The following is a 21,025-nucleotide window of genomic DNA, read 5'->3' as shown; positions in this document are numbered from 1 at the left end:
TTCATATAAAATATAAGATAATTTAAAATTTTTAAGGGATGCGACCGCACTTCAGTATCCCTAGGTTCATTCCTGAATTCAAATCATTCTTGGTAGTTATTTTGGAGCATTTAACAAAAACGTTTGTTGGATGATCTTCTACCATGGTTCCATTCAGGGTATCGACCAGCCATTTGAGAACAAGATATACAATCAAACATGAAACATCAAGTTATTATTATGGTACGCTGTCGTACCGATTAGGGAGCTGTCTTAAAATTGTAACACTTACTCCGGTCCGGACGGAAGAGTTTAATTTAAAATAAAAAATTAGAAAAATAGAGATACTTCTAAATCATTTAGGTACAATTATTCCTTTCAATGATGTATTAATAATAACGCCGCCATTAAACTGGCAATTTAAAAACCCTAGAAGAGACGGCGAACCTTCAATAATCGGCCAGAAACAAAATAATAGAAATATGTATAACATAAATCAACTAAATTCAATTTATCTGTTCATACAAAAGTTAATGCATACATAATTAATTTATGTTATATGAAAAAGTTTTTTTAGTATAATTTAATATTATTTGTATACTTTTATATAATTCCTATATTTTTTGGTTGCCCCTCGATTTCAATGTTTCACCCTGATTAATTTGGACCGACCCGAGTCGCACATCTGACTTTGACGAGTGAGTCTACCAACGAGGATTTTCTGCATACATAAAGACTCAAACCTAAGACCTTGCTTAAGTGATATCAAGTTGCTTACCACTTGAATTAACCCCATTGGTTGTATAATTCATATATTTATAGTGTTATTAAATCTATAATTATTATATTTAATTATTGTTTAAAATTTTTGTAGACTTATACACTCATTTAGTATAAATACATTTGTATTACATATTTTACACGTCTCATACTATAAAGAGAGATGACTTACTATTAAAATAGTAAAATATATTAATATTGTCTTTAAAGGAAAAGAGAAAACCTTGAAATTTAGAAATTATAATATTTTTATATTCTTAGAAAAAGAAATAATAAACTTTTAGAAGGAAATAATGATATTGTAACAAACCTATCCGGTTAAAGTTAGGGTAAACTACACGGCTGACCACTAAATTATTGTCTATTTGTATTTTAACCAATGGTGTTTCAATTTGATCAATTAGATTATCTAACTATTTAAATGTTTCAATCAAACCATTGACAGTTAATTTTTAACGAATGCAGTGACATGACAATTAATAAAATTTGCATAATTATATATTTGGTCATTAATATTTATATGTTCTATCAATTTAGTCAATTGTTTTAATTCAATTAAATAAATCTACCCCTCCAATCTGGAGGTGTCATGTGTCAGTAATTATTATAACATATTTTCAAGTGACATGTGTCACTATATGATTGGAGTGTTAATTTAATTAAATTAAAATATTTTAATTAAATAAAATTTCTCATCAATCAGATGATAACATGTAACACCTCAATGTAAGGGGAAGAAAAATTAGAATAAAAGTGAAACTGTGAAGATTTGAACCGAGGACCAAAGTGGTCCTTGGGCGCACCATGAGTGGTGACCACTTGATTGGTGGGAAAACTTATTTATTTAAAACTTTAAAACTAATGAAATTAATCCTCCAATTTGGAGGTGCCATGTGTAAACATATTTTTATGATAATTTTATTAACTTTCACGTCATCACCTTCGTTAAAAATTAATGATCAGTGGCTTGATTAAAGCATTTAAATAGTTGAGTGGTTTTATTGATCAAATCATAACATCAGTGGTCAAAGTAAAAATGAGCAATAATTTAATGGTCGCCCATATAGTTTACCCTTGAAGTTATTACTTGAGCCAGGACCCAGGCCACAAGCATCCAACCTTTTTATTTTATACTGTTACTTGATAAATTATAATAGATGCCATTTATATCACTCAATTAATCCATTATTAAAATTATATTATTATATAAAATTTGTATAAATATTAACTATTTAATTATAATCATATCATTTTATTAATCGATTATAATAATCATATTAACTATCTATTGTTATACTCATATCAGTCTATTTTAGTTAAGAGTTAACATCTTTTATACATTTAATAATTGCACGAGTCAAGTGATTTCGGTAATAATTTTTTTTATTCCTTGAGGTATCGGATTCGAGCACCAAGAATGTCAGGAGTGTGAGCGTTCAATGTCAAATGGTTGAAAGTTATCTTTGAATAGATATTGCGTTGTACTTACCCAAATTAATTAAAATAATAATATGATAATCTATTTATAAAAATTAATTAATTGAATAAAAACGTTTATAACTTTTTTAAGGTAATAAACCTACGATATAGTTTACCCAAGAAAATTTCCATTCTTAAAAGAACATGCGGAACACAAATTAACTTACCTCAGTGATTAAAAAATCGTTATTGTTCTTAGAGATTACGAGTTTGAATAGCAACGACTGTAGCAGAGTGATTGAACGTTCATTGTCAAATGATTAAAAATGTTTAAACATATATTATTTTGTAATTACCGTTTAATAAAAAAACTAAAAAACTAAAAGAACATACGGACCCACACAGAGGCTGGCAAACCCTTCTCCTTCTGCAATGGATCTGATCAGAAGGCCCAATATTCAAAGTGAATGAGAATGGAAGGGCTAATCTGGGATTAGTGAAAAATGACAGAAGACTGCCACGTACGCAGATGATAATCTGTCACACCTTTATATAGTACCAAGCTTTTGTTCCCCCTTCACTTCAATCTTCAATTCAAAGCTCTCATCGCTCTCTCGCTTATTTTCTGTTCATTTTGTGAGCCCATTTTTAGGAATCGACAAGCCATGAACAGATTTGAGAAAACAGTGTACAGGCATGAGAGAGATAACCCATCCTTTTCTTCTACTCTGCTTGACAAAATCTACCGTTCCATCGATGATGGTGACACCACAAATGGTGACTTGAAATTCTACAGGGAAACAATGCAAAAGAAACAGAGCAAAGGTACCATGAAATGCAACAAAAGGAGAGGCCATGCAGAGGAAGAAGACGAAGAGACGTCGAGTCTTCGAAAACCTTGTTCGAATGAGAAATGGATGGAAAAGAAGGTTAATGAAAAGGCGAATGCAGGCCTGAAACAGGTTTTCTCTGACTTCGAAAGGAAATCAGATCATGAATATGATCATGATCAAGACCATGATGCCGGTTTCTTTAGCTCCACTTCCACCTCATCTGATTCCAGTTCCGGTGGTTTGTCATCATCCGACACTGAATCTATGTGTGTTACGAAATCCAAATCATCGTGTTTTGCAACATCGAGGCCGAAACCTGTTAGGACCGGCGTGTCGGTTCAGTCGGAGAAACCAGTCAAAACAGAAAAAACAGGGAGGACTCTGTTTTACAAACAGAAAGAGTCGCATATGCGCGATGATTATCATTATAGTTCGGCCTCTAACTATACGCCAAAGCTTCACAAAAGTCACTCCACGTCAAAACCAAGGGCCGCCAAAATTTACGGCTATCAGAAGAAGGTGAAACAGCCCGTTTCACCAGGCGGCCGAATCGTGAGTTTCATCAGTTCTCTGTTTACGACAAGTAATTCAAAGAAAACAAGCTGCGATGATGAAAGGAAATTGAAGTCCAACCTGGTTTCAACTTGTTCTTCAGCTTCCTCGTTTTCAAGATCATGTCTGAGCAAGAACTCGCCTTCCACAAGAGAAAGGCTGCGTAAAGGAGTCGAAAGAACTGTTAGATTCTGCCCGGTGAGTGTAATCGTTGATGAAGACTGCAGACCATGTGGACAAAAACACTTATACGAAGAAGAAGACTTGCCGAGAACGGTGTCGGTTACGGCCCCTGCCGTATGGAAAATTCGGAAATCTCCATTGATAAAAGTCGAACAAGAGAAGAAGTTTCGAGTAATGGAAAAGGCTAGGCGGGTGGAAGAAATGGCTGCAAAGTTTTTGAAAGAATATCATCTGAATCAAAGGAAGAACGACTTTACATCAAGGGACAGTCGCAGTAATTATGTAATGGAGGAGATGGATGAAGATGAAGAGGATGCAGCGAGCTATTCGAGTTCGGATTTGTTCGAGTTAGATCATCTGGTCCTCATTGGTAACGACAGGTACAGGGAAGAGCTTCCGGTGTATGAAACTACTCATGTAGAAACAAATCAAGCCATTGCCAATGGTTTGATAGCATAGTTAACTTTCACCCCTTTTTTTGTTGGTTCTAGTCTTGTTTATGCATTGTTATATGTTCAATTTTTGGTGTAAATATCCAATGCATTCGACTTTCATTATGGGCTTAATTACAAGTATCGTAAACTACAGGTAGCATGTAAGACGTGAAAAATAAAGGCAAAGGGTAACATGAAAAAGGAAAGGGAAGCATGGAACTGAGGAGACGCTCACAGTGACATTTGATGGAACAGGGACCGGCGAAAAAGAGTGAGGAGTGGGAAAATGAAAGATTCGAATGGAGTGCGTGGATTGTGATGGTAAAGGCAAAGGCAGATCTTCGTCCTCCTCATGGGAATACAGAAAGTTGATTAGGAGGTTTCTTTTGCTTTCTTTCTTGAACATTGTGTATTCAAAGCCCCCGTCTTCTTGAACAATAAAAATTACTTAATGAACCCGGATCACCACGTCACAATCTTAGTGAATGAGAATCGAAAATTTTAAAATAACTTCTAAATAATTATTTTTAAATCAAAAAAATTATTGATACTTTTGAAAGGATGACAACTATATTTATTTATTTTTAAATTTTTAAATACAAGGACAATTGTCTTCCTTTTAATAGTGCTTATAAAATTATTTTTTTCACTACCAATGTATTAAATAATTATCATAAATATATATTATTAACATATCAATTTTGCTTTGGGAAACCTCCAATAAATGTGACTTATAATTGATTAATCATATCAGATGATCATAAACTAATAAACCAGCCGAAACTGCATTAGTTTATGGCCGGAGTGGGTTTGTAACTTTAGGGTTTAATATATTTTAATGCCCTATTCAGTTTAGAGTTTGAAAAAAAAACCTCGAGAGTAGTTACAACAAAAGCTTCATTGATTAAATATAATAAGTAGTAGCATTAGTAATTATTAATTATGTTGTGTCTGTCTATAAAAATTAGCTGACTCTATTCACATATGTAATAAACTCAATTACCAAATAATAATTGACCATTCAATTTACAATAAAATTAAATGTAATTACTAATTATAATTTTAATCAAAATATAACATGTTTTAAATGTTAGAATATTAGTTTTTGGTCTTAAGGTCGTGTTAATGGAGTCTGGAGTATCGGGTTAGCTTCAAGTTTCAAATTTTCCTTGTGTCGTATAAGGCATGAAAAAAAAATAGACTAACCAACAACCAAAGGGTTTATAAAAATAATAGACGGCGGTGTGCGTTAGGGTTCCCTTCCAGGGTGTATTCCTTGAACATCTCCTAAAAGCTTAATTAAAAAAATCATAGTTAAAAAGCAATAAACTATTTGATATAGAATTATATAAAAAATAAATTTCATAATCTTATATATTAAAACCTAGATCCCAAAATTATAAATTAAAAACTTCATCCCTTAAATCATCAGCCCTAATAATTAATATATATTTATGCATGGTTTATTACATTTAGAGAATTCATTGTCCCTCGCCATAAAGAAAACAAGAAAACCCCCATTGTTTTTATCTTCAAATGTCGGTTATTTTGCAACCTGCTTGTCGACACCGTTTTTCGTTCGGGTGAAAAAAAAATTTGTTCAACTTAGGGTTTTTCTTTGAAAAGATTTTGAAATACGAGAAGTCATTATCAATCATTTTAAAGTGCGATTGAAACACCATAAAAATCAGATAGTTTTAATAAAATATTTTATTTTTACCAAGTTTGAGGTATGTAAAAACCATAAATCGAGTTCGGGAGTCGGTTACGCGTGAGAATGATTAGCACCCCCACACCACCCAGAAATTAGTACCTAGTCAAATACCCTATATTTAAGAATTTGGAAATTTGGATTTCAAAGTTTTATTTAATTTAAAAATCACTATAGATGCAAAGTTGAAGAGGGTGTTCTTTTATCAAAGCCATTAATATTCACCCCTAGCATGAATGTGGGAGATCAATTATTGTGTCCAATAACTGGGCATTGCATCGAGATTTAAAAAATGAAGGGATTTGAAAAGAATGTTGACATACTTCAAAAATTACCAATAGTCGCCCCCAGAACATGATTGCGGGAACTATACCATTAATTCCTTAATAAATCAACATTGCCACGTGTTTCAAAAAGAAATGCAACCAACCAAAGGTTAAGGACCTAATATTACTAGATGCGTTTATTAAAGGATTTCACATCTTAAAGTGTCAAATTATGAAATTAAATAACTTAATGGATTAATGAAGTCTCTAATATTAACCATATTGTTTTATCAAATTATTGAATCGGATAATCAATATGAGCAATCAAGCATTTTCATGCAAAAACCCAAATCGAATCATCCCCTAATTAAAGGACTAATATGAAATTAAACCTAATGTCAAGACTCTAATTGTTAACCTAATTCGATATGTCAATTGGGAAACCTAATTAAAAGTTTAGGGACTAGAAGGTCAAAAACCTCAAGTTAAGGGACTAAATCTAAACTAAGGGTCTAGTAATTAATCTAATTAAAATTAACCAGTTATGAAACCGAGTAATTGATTTGGACAATCGGGCATCTTAATGCGAAAGCCCAAATTGAATTACTTCCTAAATTAGAGGACAAATTGTGAGAAGTCTAAATTTAAGGTTTGAATCTAAAACTAAATTAATCTAATCAGTGTTTAAATTAAAAAAAATAAAAAAACATAAAATATACCTTAATTAGAACGTACCTGAAAAGAAATAATCAAAAAAAATATATAGAATACCAATTAATTATCTTAATTAAAATACATAATCTGAATTGAAAATAAATAATCGAGTAAATGGAAAAAATGCAATCGATTAAAATAAATATAAAACGAAGATTTTGATTCGAATAACCTGAGAAAAATTAAACGTTACAAAAATAAATTAGTGCAAGGATCAAATTGCAATAAATAAAAACATTTGATTTAAAATAAAGAAGCATCAAACGTGATTAAATTGAAATAAACTAAAACATCAAGCTAAATTTAAAGAATTTTTAAAAAGAACCCTAGTGACCAGAATGTGAAAACACGGCTAAATAGGGGGCCTAAAAGAAAATAAACCAAAAAGTTAGTATTATAACATAAAAATAGATAATAGCAAAATAAGGACATCACATTTAAAATAAAAAGAATTAAATTGAAATTCTCAAAAGATATTACATCTCTTTTAATTACCTTGTAATCTTTAACCTTAAGGATTATAATAAAATTTAACTTGATCGTCAATTATAATTTAGATAAAAATACAACCGTAACCACGTTCTTAAACTTCAAGTGGAACCCCACCCCATTGAACAGAATTTCAGACATGGGCAAACCGCGTATAAGTTGGCAATGGAATCCACCTCTGCAACTTGGGGATGGTCCATTGTTTGGTCTACTTTTGCTTTGGTAGTAAATGACAAAGATTCATGATTGGCGATCCCGATATATAGAAGTTTTCATGAGATCATTTACCCATCGTTTCCTTCGTCTTTGATCCACAAAAGTAAAACAAGTGAAGTCAGTATGGTCCACGTTAGGTCCACAAAAGCTTCGATCTTAACGATGAAGACAGAAAAAAAATGTATATTGTTGTCGGTTTAAATGACTTTTTTTAATAGAAAATTAATAAATAAGATAGTAATAATAGTATACAAAACAATTAAAATAAAATCAGCAAAGGTAATGTTATATCAAATTATTTTAATATAGTACCAATTAGATTAGTTCAAATTGTAAGTAGCTTCTGCATCACGATGGATGCGGTCAGGATTATTAGCTTGCTGTTTATGTTTGGTCTCTCGGATGTCTTTCCTTTGACTTGTCATCTCTAATTGTCACGTGTACTATTCTCTTCTAATTAGGTTTAAGGGTTTTTAACTAGACATGTGACAATTTCCCTTTTTTTCACTGAGAAAAACAAGATAGTAATAATACAATAAAAAAATGAAGTAACAAATAAGACGGGACAATAGTATACAAAATAATTAAAATAAAATCAGCAAGGGTAATGTTATATCAAATTATTTTAATATAGTACCAATGAAGTTGGTTTAAGTGGTAAGTAGTTTGATATCGTTTAAACAATATTTCAGGTTTAAGTCATTGTGTATGTAAAAAAAATCCCTACGAGATATTTACCTACTAAAATCAGGTGTGTATCGCGGGTCAATATGAATTAATAAAGACGAAGCATTTGAATAAGAGACGACAAAACTTTTTTTTGGAAGGATTGCATTAATTTTGGGTATCCATCCACGCTTTCAAGGGAAACGCTCACCTACAGCGCCGTCTTAGTATACGGTTAAAATAATGCACTATCGATTTTATTATTATTTTAAATAATAAAACCAGTAAAAAATATCAAAAATAATATTATTTTTACCAATTCTAATTACATATATAGGTAAACGCGGTAGAAACAATTCGATCAAAAAAATAATATTTTAGGTAGTGTTTTATCGAAAATATTATTTTGTTACCGGATTTTTTTTATCGTGTTTACTTATTAGGTAATTAGAATCGATAAAAAAATATTTTCGATCATTTTTTACCGGTTTTATTATTTAAAATAATAATAAAACTGATAACGTCTTATTTTAATAGTATACTAAGTCACCGTACCACATGACTACCCGCTTTCAAATCTCGCAGGGTATGGGACCGGTTTTTTGGGTCCAATTTTGTACGGGTTCTGAAATGAGCTATTTAGGTGACCACGCCCGTTGAATGACGGATCAACATTACATTATTTTCATCGTCACTTGGACATCATAGGAAAACGGACTCTCGAACTTATTACAAGGACCCATTCAAATGATCCTAGTTTACAATTAACATTAGCCTCTACATTGGAAAATCCGTCCAACAACTGTCGTTTGATTACCACAAAACAACAAGAATTAAACCAGTTTATAACCACCATTAACGTTGTTCAGTTCCCCCCTCCTCTTACACCATAATCAACTTAACCAATCCAAAAAAAAAAACATAGAATGAAGTCGAGTTCGGGTACCCCAGAGCAGAACAGGGCCATCATATCGGATCATCAACAAGCCCTTGTAACAACGAGTCCCCTGGTAAAAACAGAAAAGACTACACCATCTAGTCAACTCTGCTTTAGCTTTAATGATTGTTTGGGAAAAGGATCGATTGCCTCCACCAACCCACATCGTCTGCAACAAGGAAAGCAACAACGTCCGAATCGGCCGACCTCCAATTTAGAGCAGCAGGTACAGGCTCTGGGCCACACTTTTTTTGTTACGTGAATCCTGGATGCATGTGTGCTTTGGGCTGGTGAAGGTGGCAGAGCTTGAAAAGGAGGTCCAAAAACAGAGAGAAGTCCGGACCATGTACAAAATGAAAATGGAGAGAACACAAGACTATTTAAGGTACAGTCTTCAAATAGCACACGATAAAGGATTCTTGGACCATATAATTAAACGCAAATCTCCTATTTCTCGGGATGTTGCCCTCATTGTCGATACCAGCGCTCCTCAACCACTCCCTGCCTCACCTTCTCACCAATCGGATCTATGCCTACTCATAGGTCGAGCCAAGTTGAACGGATGGTTCATCGACCCCCGCGAGGTAACGTTTTAAGTGATTGTAAATGTTGAAAACCAACCCTTTTAAGAGTTCGATCACTTAAGCAGATTGAGTTGCGAGAAAAAGTTGGGCAAGGGAGCACTGCAGACATACACAGGGGCATATGGCGAGGCCTTGAAGTTGCAGTGAAGTGTGTATACCCCGATTTCTTCGAAAAGAACGAGAATGGTGTCGGCTTTTTGCTCAAGAAATCGAGACATTATCTAAGCAGCGCCATTGCTTTATACTCCAGCTAATGGGTGCATGCCTCGAGCCGCCGATGCGAGGTTGGATAGTGACGGAGTTGTTGAGCATGACACTGAGGGATTGGTTGCATGGGCCTGGAAACAACCGGAAAAAAGGCAGAGCAACACCGCTTCCTCAGTTCGAAGAGAGATTGAGCAAAGCAGTGGAGATCGCACAAGCAATGCAATATCTTCACGAACAAAAACCCAAAATCATTCACCGTGATTTGAAGCCCAGCAACATTTCCTGGACGATGCCAAGCATATCAGGGTGGCCGATTTCGGCCATGCTCGGTTTTTAAGCGACGAAGAAATGGCACTTACAGGAGAAACGGGAACTTACGTTACATGGCACCAGACATCATCAGATGTGAGCCTTACAACGAAAAGTCCGATGTGTACAGCTTTGGGATCATTCTCAATGAACTCATCACCGGCGATCATCCTTATATCGAGACAAATTATGGACCGGCCAAGGTAATCAATCGATTACGTCTATTAACATTATATCTCTGGTGCTAACACGTATCCATCGGATGTTGTTATTAGATTGCGTTGGAGGTTGGAGAAGGAAAGCTAAGGCCAGCACTACCAGAAGACAATGGCGAATTGGGGGAGGTGATCGAATTGATTTGCCAGTCATGGGATGAAGATGCTTCTGTTAGACCAACCTTTGCAACCATCACGTTCACTTTGTCAAATTTCCAAACCACATTCAAAGAAAAATACTGCTTGCTGCAGTATTCTTCCCTTCACTAGCATCCCTTCCATTTCTTTTTTAGGGTAAATTACTCTTGTGGTAACTTTTATTTAACTTTTATTTCATGATTTCGATCATTCAACTTTGAGAAATTATATTTTAACCACTTATATTATGATTACAAGGTAGCATTTATTTAGAATTCTCTCAAACAATTAACAATAAACTGACACATATGCTATAGACACCGTTGCTCGAACAAAAAACTTTGAAACTGCTTGATAGATTCCATAAAATGATCACTTGAATATCAACTCTCATTACAATAATGATTTGACATGTTAATAAAAATAATTTTTTAATTTTATATCAATATTTTAATCAGAACAGTAATTAATTAATTTTTAATATATCGTAACATCGATGTAATAAGACTAATATGATTATTTATGATAAATTAATGATATAAATGATCAAAATATAACTTTTAAAAATTATAACAAACAATTTCTGAATGTCCAGATATACCCTTTTGTCTGTTCATGGGTTTACCTCCAGCAATCCCGAGTCCCGCCCTAGTTTTCTTTATTAAAACCTTAAATCTTCGCAAAAAGGAAAAGGAGAATGGAAAACCAATGGTTCTTGTCGTCTATGAATAAAAAAATAAAATTCTCCCTAGTTTGTAACATTAAAGACAACAGATTAATAACATTATAGTGATCCATCTATGCTCGCTCTTACAGCTAACTACGTTCATAGGCCATTGTTTTGATTAAGAAACTGAGGTTTCATTCATAGTTTTTCCCCTTAAAATTGATTCCCTTGTTGACTGTTTCAAAATCTGGATTTTCCCACCCTCTTCATCATTTTCCATTTTTCTTTCTTTTTTGGGCTTCATACTGTGCGAGTGCTCGTTTTCACTGTTTGAACCGGTTATATGTCCATCTTGGTCTGGTCCATGTAGATTGTTTCTTCCTTTTTCCTGCTCTTTGTTTGGTTTCATTGCACTTGCTTGAGGTATGAACTCTTGGTTCTTTGTTTTTACTCTTTCTGGGGATTCCTTGCTTGCTTATTCTTTCCGTAAACCCTGTATCCGAGGTAAAGTGCACCCGACTCTTTTTTGTGCTAAAGAAGTAAAGATGAATCGATCCTATTTTTTTTTTGTTAAAAAGTTTTCTATTAGTTGCCATTGATTTAATAAGATTTTCGACGTTACTTTAACAGCTGTTAAGATGTCGTAAAAGAAAGGTCTTATTTTTAAATGCGAAGCTTGCCTCATTTGTTCCTAAACGTTAACTTGATTCTGTTTTGTAAGTGGAACCAAGTTCTTTGTGCTTCATATATTGTTTTTTTCTTTCCCTTACCAGAGTTTTGACGGAAAACTAAAGCAATGGCCGAGGAGGGAAACAATGGAGGTACACAGGTGGTGATCAATGTCTCCGGCGAAGAAAATTCAAGAGGGTCTTGTCCAAAAGAAGCGGAAGCATTGGACCCTAAGCTTAATTCTCAAGGTTCACACAAAAAAGCATCGGCCGAATCTAGCGCTGTTACGGCTGGTCCTACTGCAAACAAGCCACCTAAAGCCCCAATTGCAGGCAATGAGCCTCTTCTTAGACGAAGGTCATTTGCTAAACCCAAGTCTAGATTCGGAGAACAATCTTATGTCCCTAAATCTGATCAAATGGAAGATAATAGTTTAGCTAATCAAGAACAAGTTGGTGGTAATTCACCTTATAGACTCTCCTCCATTAATAACAAGTCGGCTAGAAGTATTAGGGTGGATTCTGCCATGTCAAAAACGTTATCAATGGCCTCTAGAGGCTCCACTGAGGAGGATGAAAACGAGGAGATAGTTAAGAAAGTTAAACTGCATAAAGAGAAGCTCAATGGATTGAAACCCAAGGTTGTGATTCAGTGGTTTGTATTTGTGTTTCTATTCGGGTGTTTAATAACTAGCTTAACCATAGGAAAACAAAAGAACATCCTTTTATGGGGTTTGGAAATTTGGAAGTTGTGTGTACTTGTGGTGGTTATATTCTGTGGCTTTTTGGTTACTCGTTGGTTTATGCTTCTGGTTGTTTTCTTGATCGAGGTTAACTTTCTGCTTCGGAAGAAAGTGCTGTATTTCGTTCATAGTTTGAAGAAGAGTGTTCAGGCGTGTATTTGGCTTAGCATAGTTCTTGCTACTTGGGTTCTTCTGTTTCTTGATATTGAGAGATCAAAGACTGGAACAAAAGTTTTCAATCATTTAACCTGGACTTTAGTAAGCGTAGTTTTTGGATCACTTTTGTGCTTGTTGAAGACTTTGTTGTTAAAGATATTGGCTTCGAATTTCCATAGGAACAAATTCTTTGACAGAATACAAGAATCAGTCTTCCATCACTACGTGCTTAGGACCCTTTCAGGACCACCACTTATGGAGATTAATGGGATTCAAAAACCGCCAGCTCAGTTGATTGTTAGCAAAGAAAAAAGGGTAAGGAGCCTAAAACAAAAAGGTTGATTGACATGGGAAAGGTCCATAGGTTGAAGCGAGAAAAAGTTTCAGCTTGGCATATGAAGGTGTTGGTAGATGCTATCGCGAATTCAGGGCTTTCCACTGTTTCTAACACATTAGATGAAAGTGCTTGTGATGAAGGTGGCAAACAAGCAGATAATGAAATTACCAATGAGGAGGAGGCACAGTATGTTGCTCATCAAATTTTTGCACATGTAACCCGACATGATCTCCATCGTAGGTGAGAAAATCAGCCTTCCATGATACTTATTTTAAAAAATAAAATAAATTTTATTACTCGAACTTGATGCTCTTTATGGTCAGTTATATTGATGAGGATGACCTCTTAAGATTCATGATTAAGGAGGAGGTGGATCTTGTGTTACCTTTGTTTGAAGGATCAAGCACTGGAAAAATTGACAGAAAAAGTTTCACAAACTGGGTGGTAAGAGCTGTATATGAATCCAATATCTTGAGTAACATTTTGAACATTTTATATTTATGCAAGTTTGCGGCAATGAGTATGAGAAACAAATTTTCCTGTTATTTTCTGGAACCCCATATGCCATATGTTGTTCTGCGGCAAATTCTACTCGATAGATTGGGGAAGAAAGTTAAATGTTTTGACTTTAGCAACTTAAACAAAATTTTGAATACTCTTGGCAACACGGAGCAAAGATGATCTGACTAATCTAATGCTTTTTATGCTTTTGATTTACATTTGGAAGTCAAAATATACTCCATTTCTGTAATAGGACATCTTTCTAATGGAATGCTTATTGTCCATATGTCTTCATTGTTGTATATTTTGGTGAAAAGAATTTGTTTCGTACATAGTATCCAAGTGTTTATATTGAGAAAATTATGTGGTTTGTGAAATACACCCTTTGCTATCACATTATTGACTTTTGATTGTTAGAAGACAACCCCGGCATTATAGCTTTGCTGTGATGAATTAAAACCATCCCTGGAGATAAGGGTTCTTGATTAACATGCACGTATTTGTTATTTCATGCAGATAAAAGTTTACCAGGATCGGAAAACACTAGGATATGCTTTGCGTGACACCAAAACAGCTGTAAAGCAGTTGAATGCACTTGCGACGGCAATCGTAATCGTTGTTACTGTTATCATATGGCTTCTTTTGGTGGAAATTGCAACCACAAAACTGCTTCTGCTACTTTCATCGCAGCTCGTACTGGCAGTTTTTATGTTTGGAAACACCTGCAAGACTATATTTGAAGCTATCATATTCGTGTTTGTGATGCATCCATTCGATGTTGGCGATCGTTGCGTGGTTGATGGTGTTCAGGTAACAATTGAAAAATACATACTTCTACATACATGTCTGGAAAAGATTACTAATTATGCTTATCACTTGGTAACTCGCAGTTGCTGGTCGAGGAGATGAATATTTTAACGACCGTCTTCTTGAAGCTTGATAATGAAAAGGTGTACTACCCGAATTCAGTTTTGGCTACAAAACCCATCAGCAACTATTACAGAAGCCCAGATATGAGTGATACGATAGAGTTCTCGATTGATTTTATGACCCCAGCGAAGACAATAGGCAAGCTGAAAGAAGAAATAAAGAAGTAAGTCTACTCTAGCTTTATCCTACCTTTAACCCATGTAAGGTTTGATTATGAGAAAACCAAACATTGCTATAGCTTCATGTAGGTGTCCCCATAGTTTGACACCTTATTCTTTTGCATTCCGAGTCCATTTCGGCCCATAAATTCATATTCTGTCTGCTGTTATGTCTAATCAGGCATTTGGAAGCCAATGCCCTGTGGCATCCTAACCACCTTGTGGTGGTGAGGGAAATTGAGAATGTCAACAAGTTAAAGATGGCTCTCTTTTGCAATCACACGATGAACTTCCAGGACTTTGGAGAGAAGAACAGGCGTCGAACAGAACTGGTCCTTGAGTTGAAGAGAATTTTTGAGGAGCTGGGTATACGATACAATCTCCTTCCCCAACACGTAAATCTCAACCGAGTCAATCAAGACAGGCCCGACGCAACATATGCGACCACTTGATCATTATTGCTTGTTTGATGAGGAGTGTTTTATATCATAGGTAAGGATCCCCACTTCGTTCCTTTCTTGCTAGGTGAGCTTATACAACTATGAACAATAAACATCATCTTTATCCATTATATCACCATTACCATTAGTCTCACGTTTAGATACGTGCTCTTTGACTCATTTGCATTTGTTGTGTGAACAAATTTTAGGATTTAATCATTTGAAACTTGTAGGGATCCCCGTTGGTGGTTGAGAGAGGGAAGAAGCATGAATCATAGGTAGTTGTTGTACATCGTAGTTTAACTCGAATTGGAACTTCTTGTCTAGAGTTGCATGGAAGACAGCATTCTGGCATAGAATACAAGTAGCTGATATGAAGCCATTAGATCTCATTCTGTCTTGGTTTCAACCGGAGATGATTCTGGTACCGGAGCTTAGGACAAGACGGGTTGTAATGAACTGGAGTTGTACATTGATGAAGAGTATTTTCAGATTTAAGCTTATTATTTTGTTTTTAAGAGTTGAGACCTATGATGCTATGTAGCAATATGTTGTGGACCTTTCGTTTAATTTTAACTTATTAAGTCTAATGTAAGACGAATGTAGTTCGGCATTGCTTCATATTCTTGAGCTGTGTTACCATATGTCACGCATGACCTCGGGTCATCATCAGTTTGCCAATATCAAAGAATCATTAGCAAGAGTTAAATGGAACTGAATGGGGCCCATAGCTTGTAATAGACGAGTTTTTTTATAAAAAAAATATTTGACACGTTCTTGGAGAAGATAATGAACCTTTGGTTAAAAGCTCACGTCTTATCTCCTGTGTTTGTCGAATAGAAAAACCCATTGGAAACTAGAGAAGCAGAAAACTGTGACAAAAGCCATGGTTCTGTCAACCGCTGCTGCAACACTCTACATTTCTGGCTACAACGTTCATGCCCCAACGCGCAGAAGCACCTCCATCTTCTCAAATTCTACCAATTTTTCAATAAAGCAGAGTAGAAAACTGAGCATCAGGAGCTCTGGTGATGTATCAGCCGAGACACCAGCCACTGAAACAGAAACAGAAAAATCCATTGATGAAACTCCTAAAGGACCTCCTCCTCTAATCTCTGCTCTTAATGTTGAACGAGCTCTTCGTGGCATCAGTAAATCTCATGATCAACCCTTTTCTGTTATTTCTATTTATAGGACTACCATTATTTCTGAGGAAAAGACTGCACTCGATTGACAAGTTTTTAGTTTTAGCATGCAGCAATAACAGATGTAGATCACTATGGTAGAGTTGGCCTTCAAAGTGGATGTTCTTATGAACAGGTTCGTAATCATACATAAGCTGAGGACTTCATTTCTTTCTCAGGAATCGTACTCGATTTTGTCATCGGTGGAAGAGAGAAGGCTGTATGACTGGAGCTTGGCAAGAACTGAAAACCCAGATAGATATGCCTGGCCTTTTGAGGTGGATATCACCCAAACTCCCAAGGAGGACCCTCCACCAGGGGTAATCAATCAGGCCATTTTCGTTTCACACAAGTTAGTTTTTAGCCGGTTAATTATAATTAGCGGTTTCAAATCATAACGAGAGTTTTGTGTGACAAGAACCGGAGGACGTCGGGCCGACGAGATTGGTGGGATATTTCTTTCTAGGATGGCTAATACTGTCGGTCGTGTTGTCTATTGCCCTTGCTCGATAGGGGATGTGTTTTTATTCTGTAATATAGTCATCACAAATGATCTCTTTTGCCATCATTATCATTCTTCAGAATCACAATTAAAATGATGATCACTGTCCCATAATTTGAACCATTTATAAGCATACAATATCCGTGGCACATTTATGCTAGCCCAGGCCCTCGATTTAATCCCATTTATAAGAACAGTCTCCTTGTATCACGTCTTCAAGAAGTGGAAACATTAATCTCACGTCGAAAAGAAAAGAGTTTAAAAACAACGATGTTATATATTCTATCAGATATGTCTTTTGAGAAAAGGATAATGATCTTATTAGAAGTGATATCAGAGTGCTCCTTTGACTATCAAATTTTACACTGAACTTCCTAGCGTGTGGAGGACCGAAGGCGCAATTAGACCCTAGAGAAAATAATGACGCCGAGTCCAAACTAGACTATTGTTTCCACCATATCTAAATGCCTCCGTCTCCAAAGCAGCATCGAAGGCAGTGATGGTAGCTGTTCGGCCAGAAAAGATTTCGGCGGTCTTTATTCGATCAAGCCCTTGTTTTTAATTAAACCGTCTGGGGCGGAGGATATAAGTCGGGTCCTCAAGTTCGCGCCGAGGACCTCCGGTATGACGGTTGCTGCAAGGGGTAACGGCCACTCAATTAACGGTCAGGCGATGGCCGGCGGAGGTCTGGTGATTGACATGCGTTCGACGGAGGAAAACCATTTCGAATTCCTGACGATCATTGACTCTCCTTATATCGATGTTTCCGGTGGGGCTTTATGGGAAAACGTCTTGACACGGTGCATCTTGAGGTTCGGGTTGGCTCCGAGGTCGTGGACCGATTACCTGAGCTTAACGGTAGGCGGGACTTTATCTAACGCCGGCGTTAGTGGACAAACCTTCCATTATGGTCCACAAACGTCTAACGTCACCGAATTGGAAGTTATAACAGGGAAAGGATAAATAACGGTTTGCTCCGAAACTTTGAACTCCTAACTCTTTTTTCGGCGTCCTGGGCGGCCTTGGTAAGTTCGGTATTATTACCCGAGCAAGGAAGGATTAAGCTTCAGCCAGCTCCTGACATGGTGGGTTTGCTATTTTTAAATAAAAAATAATTAAATTTTGACTTAAAAGTAAAAATAAGTCCTTAAATCACGTAATTCTTTTGTTTTAGGTAAAATTACACGTTTACTCACTGAATTTTATTATTTATCCTATTTCACTCAACATACTTTTAATTTTATCATTGAACTTTAAATATTGAATTTTTTGGTCACTCAAGCATTTACTCAGTAACACGTTTACTCACTGAACTTTACTCTTTCTCCTATTTCAATAATTGTAGTTTTAATTTTTTTTAATTTTAATTTAACGATATTTAAAATTTTATCACCAGGTGGATGTCAGCCACGGAGCCGGCGGAGGAACAAGCGAAAGCCAATGGCTCTTGGGATAGCCCTCACCCTTGGTTGAACCTCTTCGTGTCTAAATAAGACATCGTCAACTTTGATCGGACGGTGTTTAAAACGATGTTGAAAGACGGAGTCGGCGGGCCCATGCTGGTCTACCCTCTTCTTCGAAGCAAGTGAGTAAAAATTTCTCCACACGTGTCGTATGTGGATCCACTTAAGCATATTAAATCGGGTGAAGTGTTGAGATTTTATTTTGTTTTCCTTATTCTACCTGTAGGCCAATAAACGAATCTGGATAATACAAATGAGGGTATATTTATATTCGTCGTTTAATTTTAATTAAAGAAAAGAATAAATACAAACAATTAAATAAACAAAATTTTTTATTTGTGTTCATTCGTTAAGAAATTTAATTTGTTCGTGTGCATTTATGCTCGTTCATTAAAATGATAAACGAACATAAATAAATGAGCGTAAACAAACACAAACGAATGTATATAAATGAACGTAATCGAACATAAAATTAATTGTGTTTATATTTGAGAAGAGTTTTTTTCTTCTTCCAAATAATTTTTGGATTTATATTTTCTTTAATTGATTTGAGTATTTTTATTTGGGTTTAAAATTAATTGAGTTTTAAAATATTAGTGGGTTTAAGGTTAAAATTTATTATGTTTTAATATTTTAAACGGGTCTAGAGATTAGACTTAACATAAATGAGCGAACATAAACGAATAAATTATCAAACGTTCACGAACGTAAATGAACAAACTAACTCGTTGTTCGTGTTGATTCATTTAATTAAAAGAACATAAAATCTTATTCATGTTAATTCATTCATTAATAAATGAATATAAATAAATTTCTCGTCGAATAATCTACTAAGGATTGATTGATGATTTATAGTTATGTCTACCTGAAAGAGGGTCAAGTGATTCTGTATTACTGTTATATTTTCTCAAAAGAGTCAACCACAAGGGACCCCACAATATTATGCGACTTGCCCACGACATCAATCGTCAGCCAATCCAATATCTCTCATAGCATAATGACGGCTGTAGGACCATCTTTCTCTGAGCTCAACCACAATGGATAACATCATTTGTATAGAAAACTCGTGCTAAATGAACAAGACAGTACATGGATATCATGTTATTCTATACAAACGCATGGTGGTGTATTTTTCAAATGGGATAATCGAACGTCTGTGGTGCTACCGGAAGGTGAAATCTTCTACATCGTGGCGTTGCTCCGGTTCGTTCCGAAGGGCACATCGGTCGAGAAATTGGTTGCTCAAAACCAAGAGATTGTGAAGTGGTGCATCAAAGAGGGTTTGGATTTCAAGCTATACCTCCCTCACTACCAATCGACAGAGGATTGGAAACGACATTTTGGGAACCAATGGACAAGATTTGTGGATAGGAAAGAAAGCTTCGATCCTATGGCCATCCTTGCACCTGGTCAAAATATTGTCAGGAGGGACCGACTCATCAAATGCCATAATTAGTAGGGAATTGTGATTCTTTTGCACATCATCTTGAATGTTTCCCCACATTTCCATTTGGTTGACAACAAATGTTGCACCAACCAATCATTGATTATTTCCTCTCGTGTAGTCCCGTCCCATTCTAAGCTTTATGTACAGTTGGATTAAAAACTGCTTTTTTTTTTCTTCCTAATGATTGAACTGTTCACCTGTAGCCAAAGTAACCGATGACCCTGCGGATGAGTTGGTGGCTGTGCTTAATGCCAATAGGACAGCATACAAATCATCATCTCTCATTGACAACCCATGCCTGGCATGCATTGCTCTGCAATATATAAAAGCATACCAAGGTGATCGTAAAGCTGTATGAGAATCCAAGAGGCCTTCTGATTCCGAATTTGCCCAAACTTTTGCCGCCAACTGTGGTATTGAAACCTCGACCCTCTCTCCGATCACCGGCCGTTTACTTGGATGTCGATCCGAATATGTCGAGCCTTCTGAAACATTCCCAATGCTGATGGACAACGGGAAGAGTTTGGAAATTCTTGACAATAAGAACCAAACTGAAGCTGGGGCTGCTACGACCGGCACAGATGGTGGGGGTCCTTATTTTTGGTTGTATTCGCCGCCTCAATGCGGTTACAAGCGACAACTCTTCTGACCGTCGTCATATTTGATGGCAGCATTCTAGTAAGCTCTTTGAAGGTGCCTTTTTGTTTTTCGACTTGCACTTCTCGTTGTTTTTAAATATAATAATATTCTTTTAACTTTTAATTTATAAATAACTATATGAAAAAATATCAAAAATTTAAATAAAAAACCAATAAAAATTAAACCGATAACTACAAAATCAATTTTTGGTCAAGTTTAAATGGTATGAGCTCGTTCAAACGTTGTTTACAAGCGGATGATTTTAATTGGATTTATTAAAATATTTGAACTCGTCGATCTTTTACTTGATTTATTATTATAATTTTTTTCGAGTTTTGAGTTCGTAAAAAGATTCGATTAAAATAAATAAAATTTAATCTAAAAATTTTATCGCCCAATAGTCATTATCAATGTTGAGTTAAACCAAAAATAGATTTTTGATTTAAATTTTATAATAAGTCTCTGATAAATTTAAATTAAATATAAATTTTTAACATTTAAGTTGTATAAAGATAATAATAAAAAGGATCCGTGCCGTGGCCATTCAATGCGGTGGGG

The 21,025-nt window shown here is 35.4% G+C and overlaps 4 protein-coding genes and 2 pseudogenes across 5 annotated transcripts; all 6 read left to right on the top strand.

Moving 5' to 3' along the window:
- Positions 1 to 2,828: 2,828 nt before the first annotated feature.
- Positions 2,829 to 4,205, top strand: LOC120166563 (protein BIG GRAIN 1-like B). Its single transcript, XM_039175805.1, has one exon. It carries the CDS (start codon positions 2,844 to 2,846, stop codon positions 4,203 to 4,205), a length of 1,362 nt encoding a protein of 453 aa, XP_039031736.1. The 5' UTR covers positions 2,829 to 2,843.
- A 4,958-nt stretch (positions 4,206 to 9,163) lies between these two features.
- Positions 9,164 to 10,764, top strand: LOC120166562 (annotated as a pseudogene).
- Positions 10,765 to 12,095: 1,331 nt separating this feature from the next.
- LOC120166561 lies at positions 12,096 to 15,722 on the top strand (annotated as a pseudogene).
- Positions 15,723 to 16,023: 301 nt separating this feature from the next.
- On the top strand, positions 16,024 to 16,981 carry LOC120166477 (NAD(P)H-quinone oxidoreductase subunit U, chloroplastic-like). Its single transcript, XM_039175736.1, is given in 4 exon segments — positions 16,024 to 16,383; positions 16,491 to 16,557; positions 16,559 to 16,736; positions 16,819 to 16,981. Coding segments are annotated over 4 exon segments (621 nt in total). The 5' UTR covers positions 16,024 to 16,118; the 3' UTR covers positions 16,930 to 16,981.
- Positions 16,982 to 17,387: 406 nt separating this feature from the next.
- On the top strand, positions 17,388 to 17,953 carry LOC120166476 (cytokinin dehydrogenase 7-like). The gene has a single exon (XM_039175735.1). The coding sequence runs from the start codon at positions 17,543 to 17,545 to the stop codon at positions 17,879 to 17,881; it is 339 nt and encodes a 112-aa protein (XP_039031666.1). The 5' UTR covers positions 17,388 to 17,542; the 3' UTR covers positions 17,882 to 17,953.
- A 380-nt stretch (positions 17,954 to 18,333) lies between these two features.
- LOC120166475 (cytokinin dehydrogenase 7-like) lies at positions 18,334 to 19,880 on the top strand. Of its 2 annotated transcripts, none has more exons than XM_039175733.1 (2): positions 18,334 to 18,500; positions 19,516 to 19,880. In XM_039175733.1, the coding sequence occupies exons 1-2, from the start codon at positions 18,448 to 18,450 to the stop codon at positions 19,835 to 19,837; spliced, it is 375 nt and encodes a 124-aa protein (XP_039031664.1). In that variant the 5' UTR covers positions 18,334 to 18,447; the 3' UTR covers positions 19,838 to 19,880. The 2 variants fall into 2 exon arrangements, with proteins under 2 accessions (XP_039031664.1, XP_039031665.1); XM_039175734.1 differs by having other exon boundaries at positions 18,334 to 18,503; positions 19,519 to 19,880.
- The last annotated feature ends 1,145 nt before the right edge of the window (positions 19,881 to 21,025 follow it).

The sequence above is a fragment of the Hibiscus syriacus genome, unplaced genomic scaffold (assembly GCF_006381635.1).
Source record: "Hibiscus syriacus cultivar Baekdansim isolate YM2019G1 unplaced genomic scaffold, ASM638163v2 tig00111640_pilon, whole genome shotgun sequence".
In the NCBI taxonomy this organism is placed as follows: Eukaryota; Viridiplantae; Streptophyta; class Magnoliopsida; order Malvales; family Malvaceae; genus Hibiscus; species Hibiscus syriacus.
The sequence above is the reverse complement of the archived record's forward strand: the minus strand, read 5'-3'. Positions and strand labels throughout refer to the sequence as shown.

Coding starts and splice junctions, on each gene's coding strand:
- LOC120166563 (XM_039175805.1), top strand. CDS start 2,844: ATGAACAGATTTGAGAAAACAGTGTACAGGCATGAGAGAGATAACCCA.
- LOC120166475 (XM_039175733.1), top strand. CDS start 18,448: ATGTTGAAAGACGGAGTCGGCGGGCCCATGCTGGTCTACCCTCTTCTT. Junction 18,501..19,515: donor GTCTACCCTCTTCTTCGAAG/CAAGTGAGTAAA, acceptor TGGTGTATTTTT/CAAATGGGATAATCGAACGT.
- LOC120166476 (XM_039175735.1), top strand. CDS start 17,543: ATGACGGTTGCTGCAAGGGGTAACGGCCACTCAATTAACGGTCAGGCG.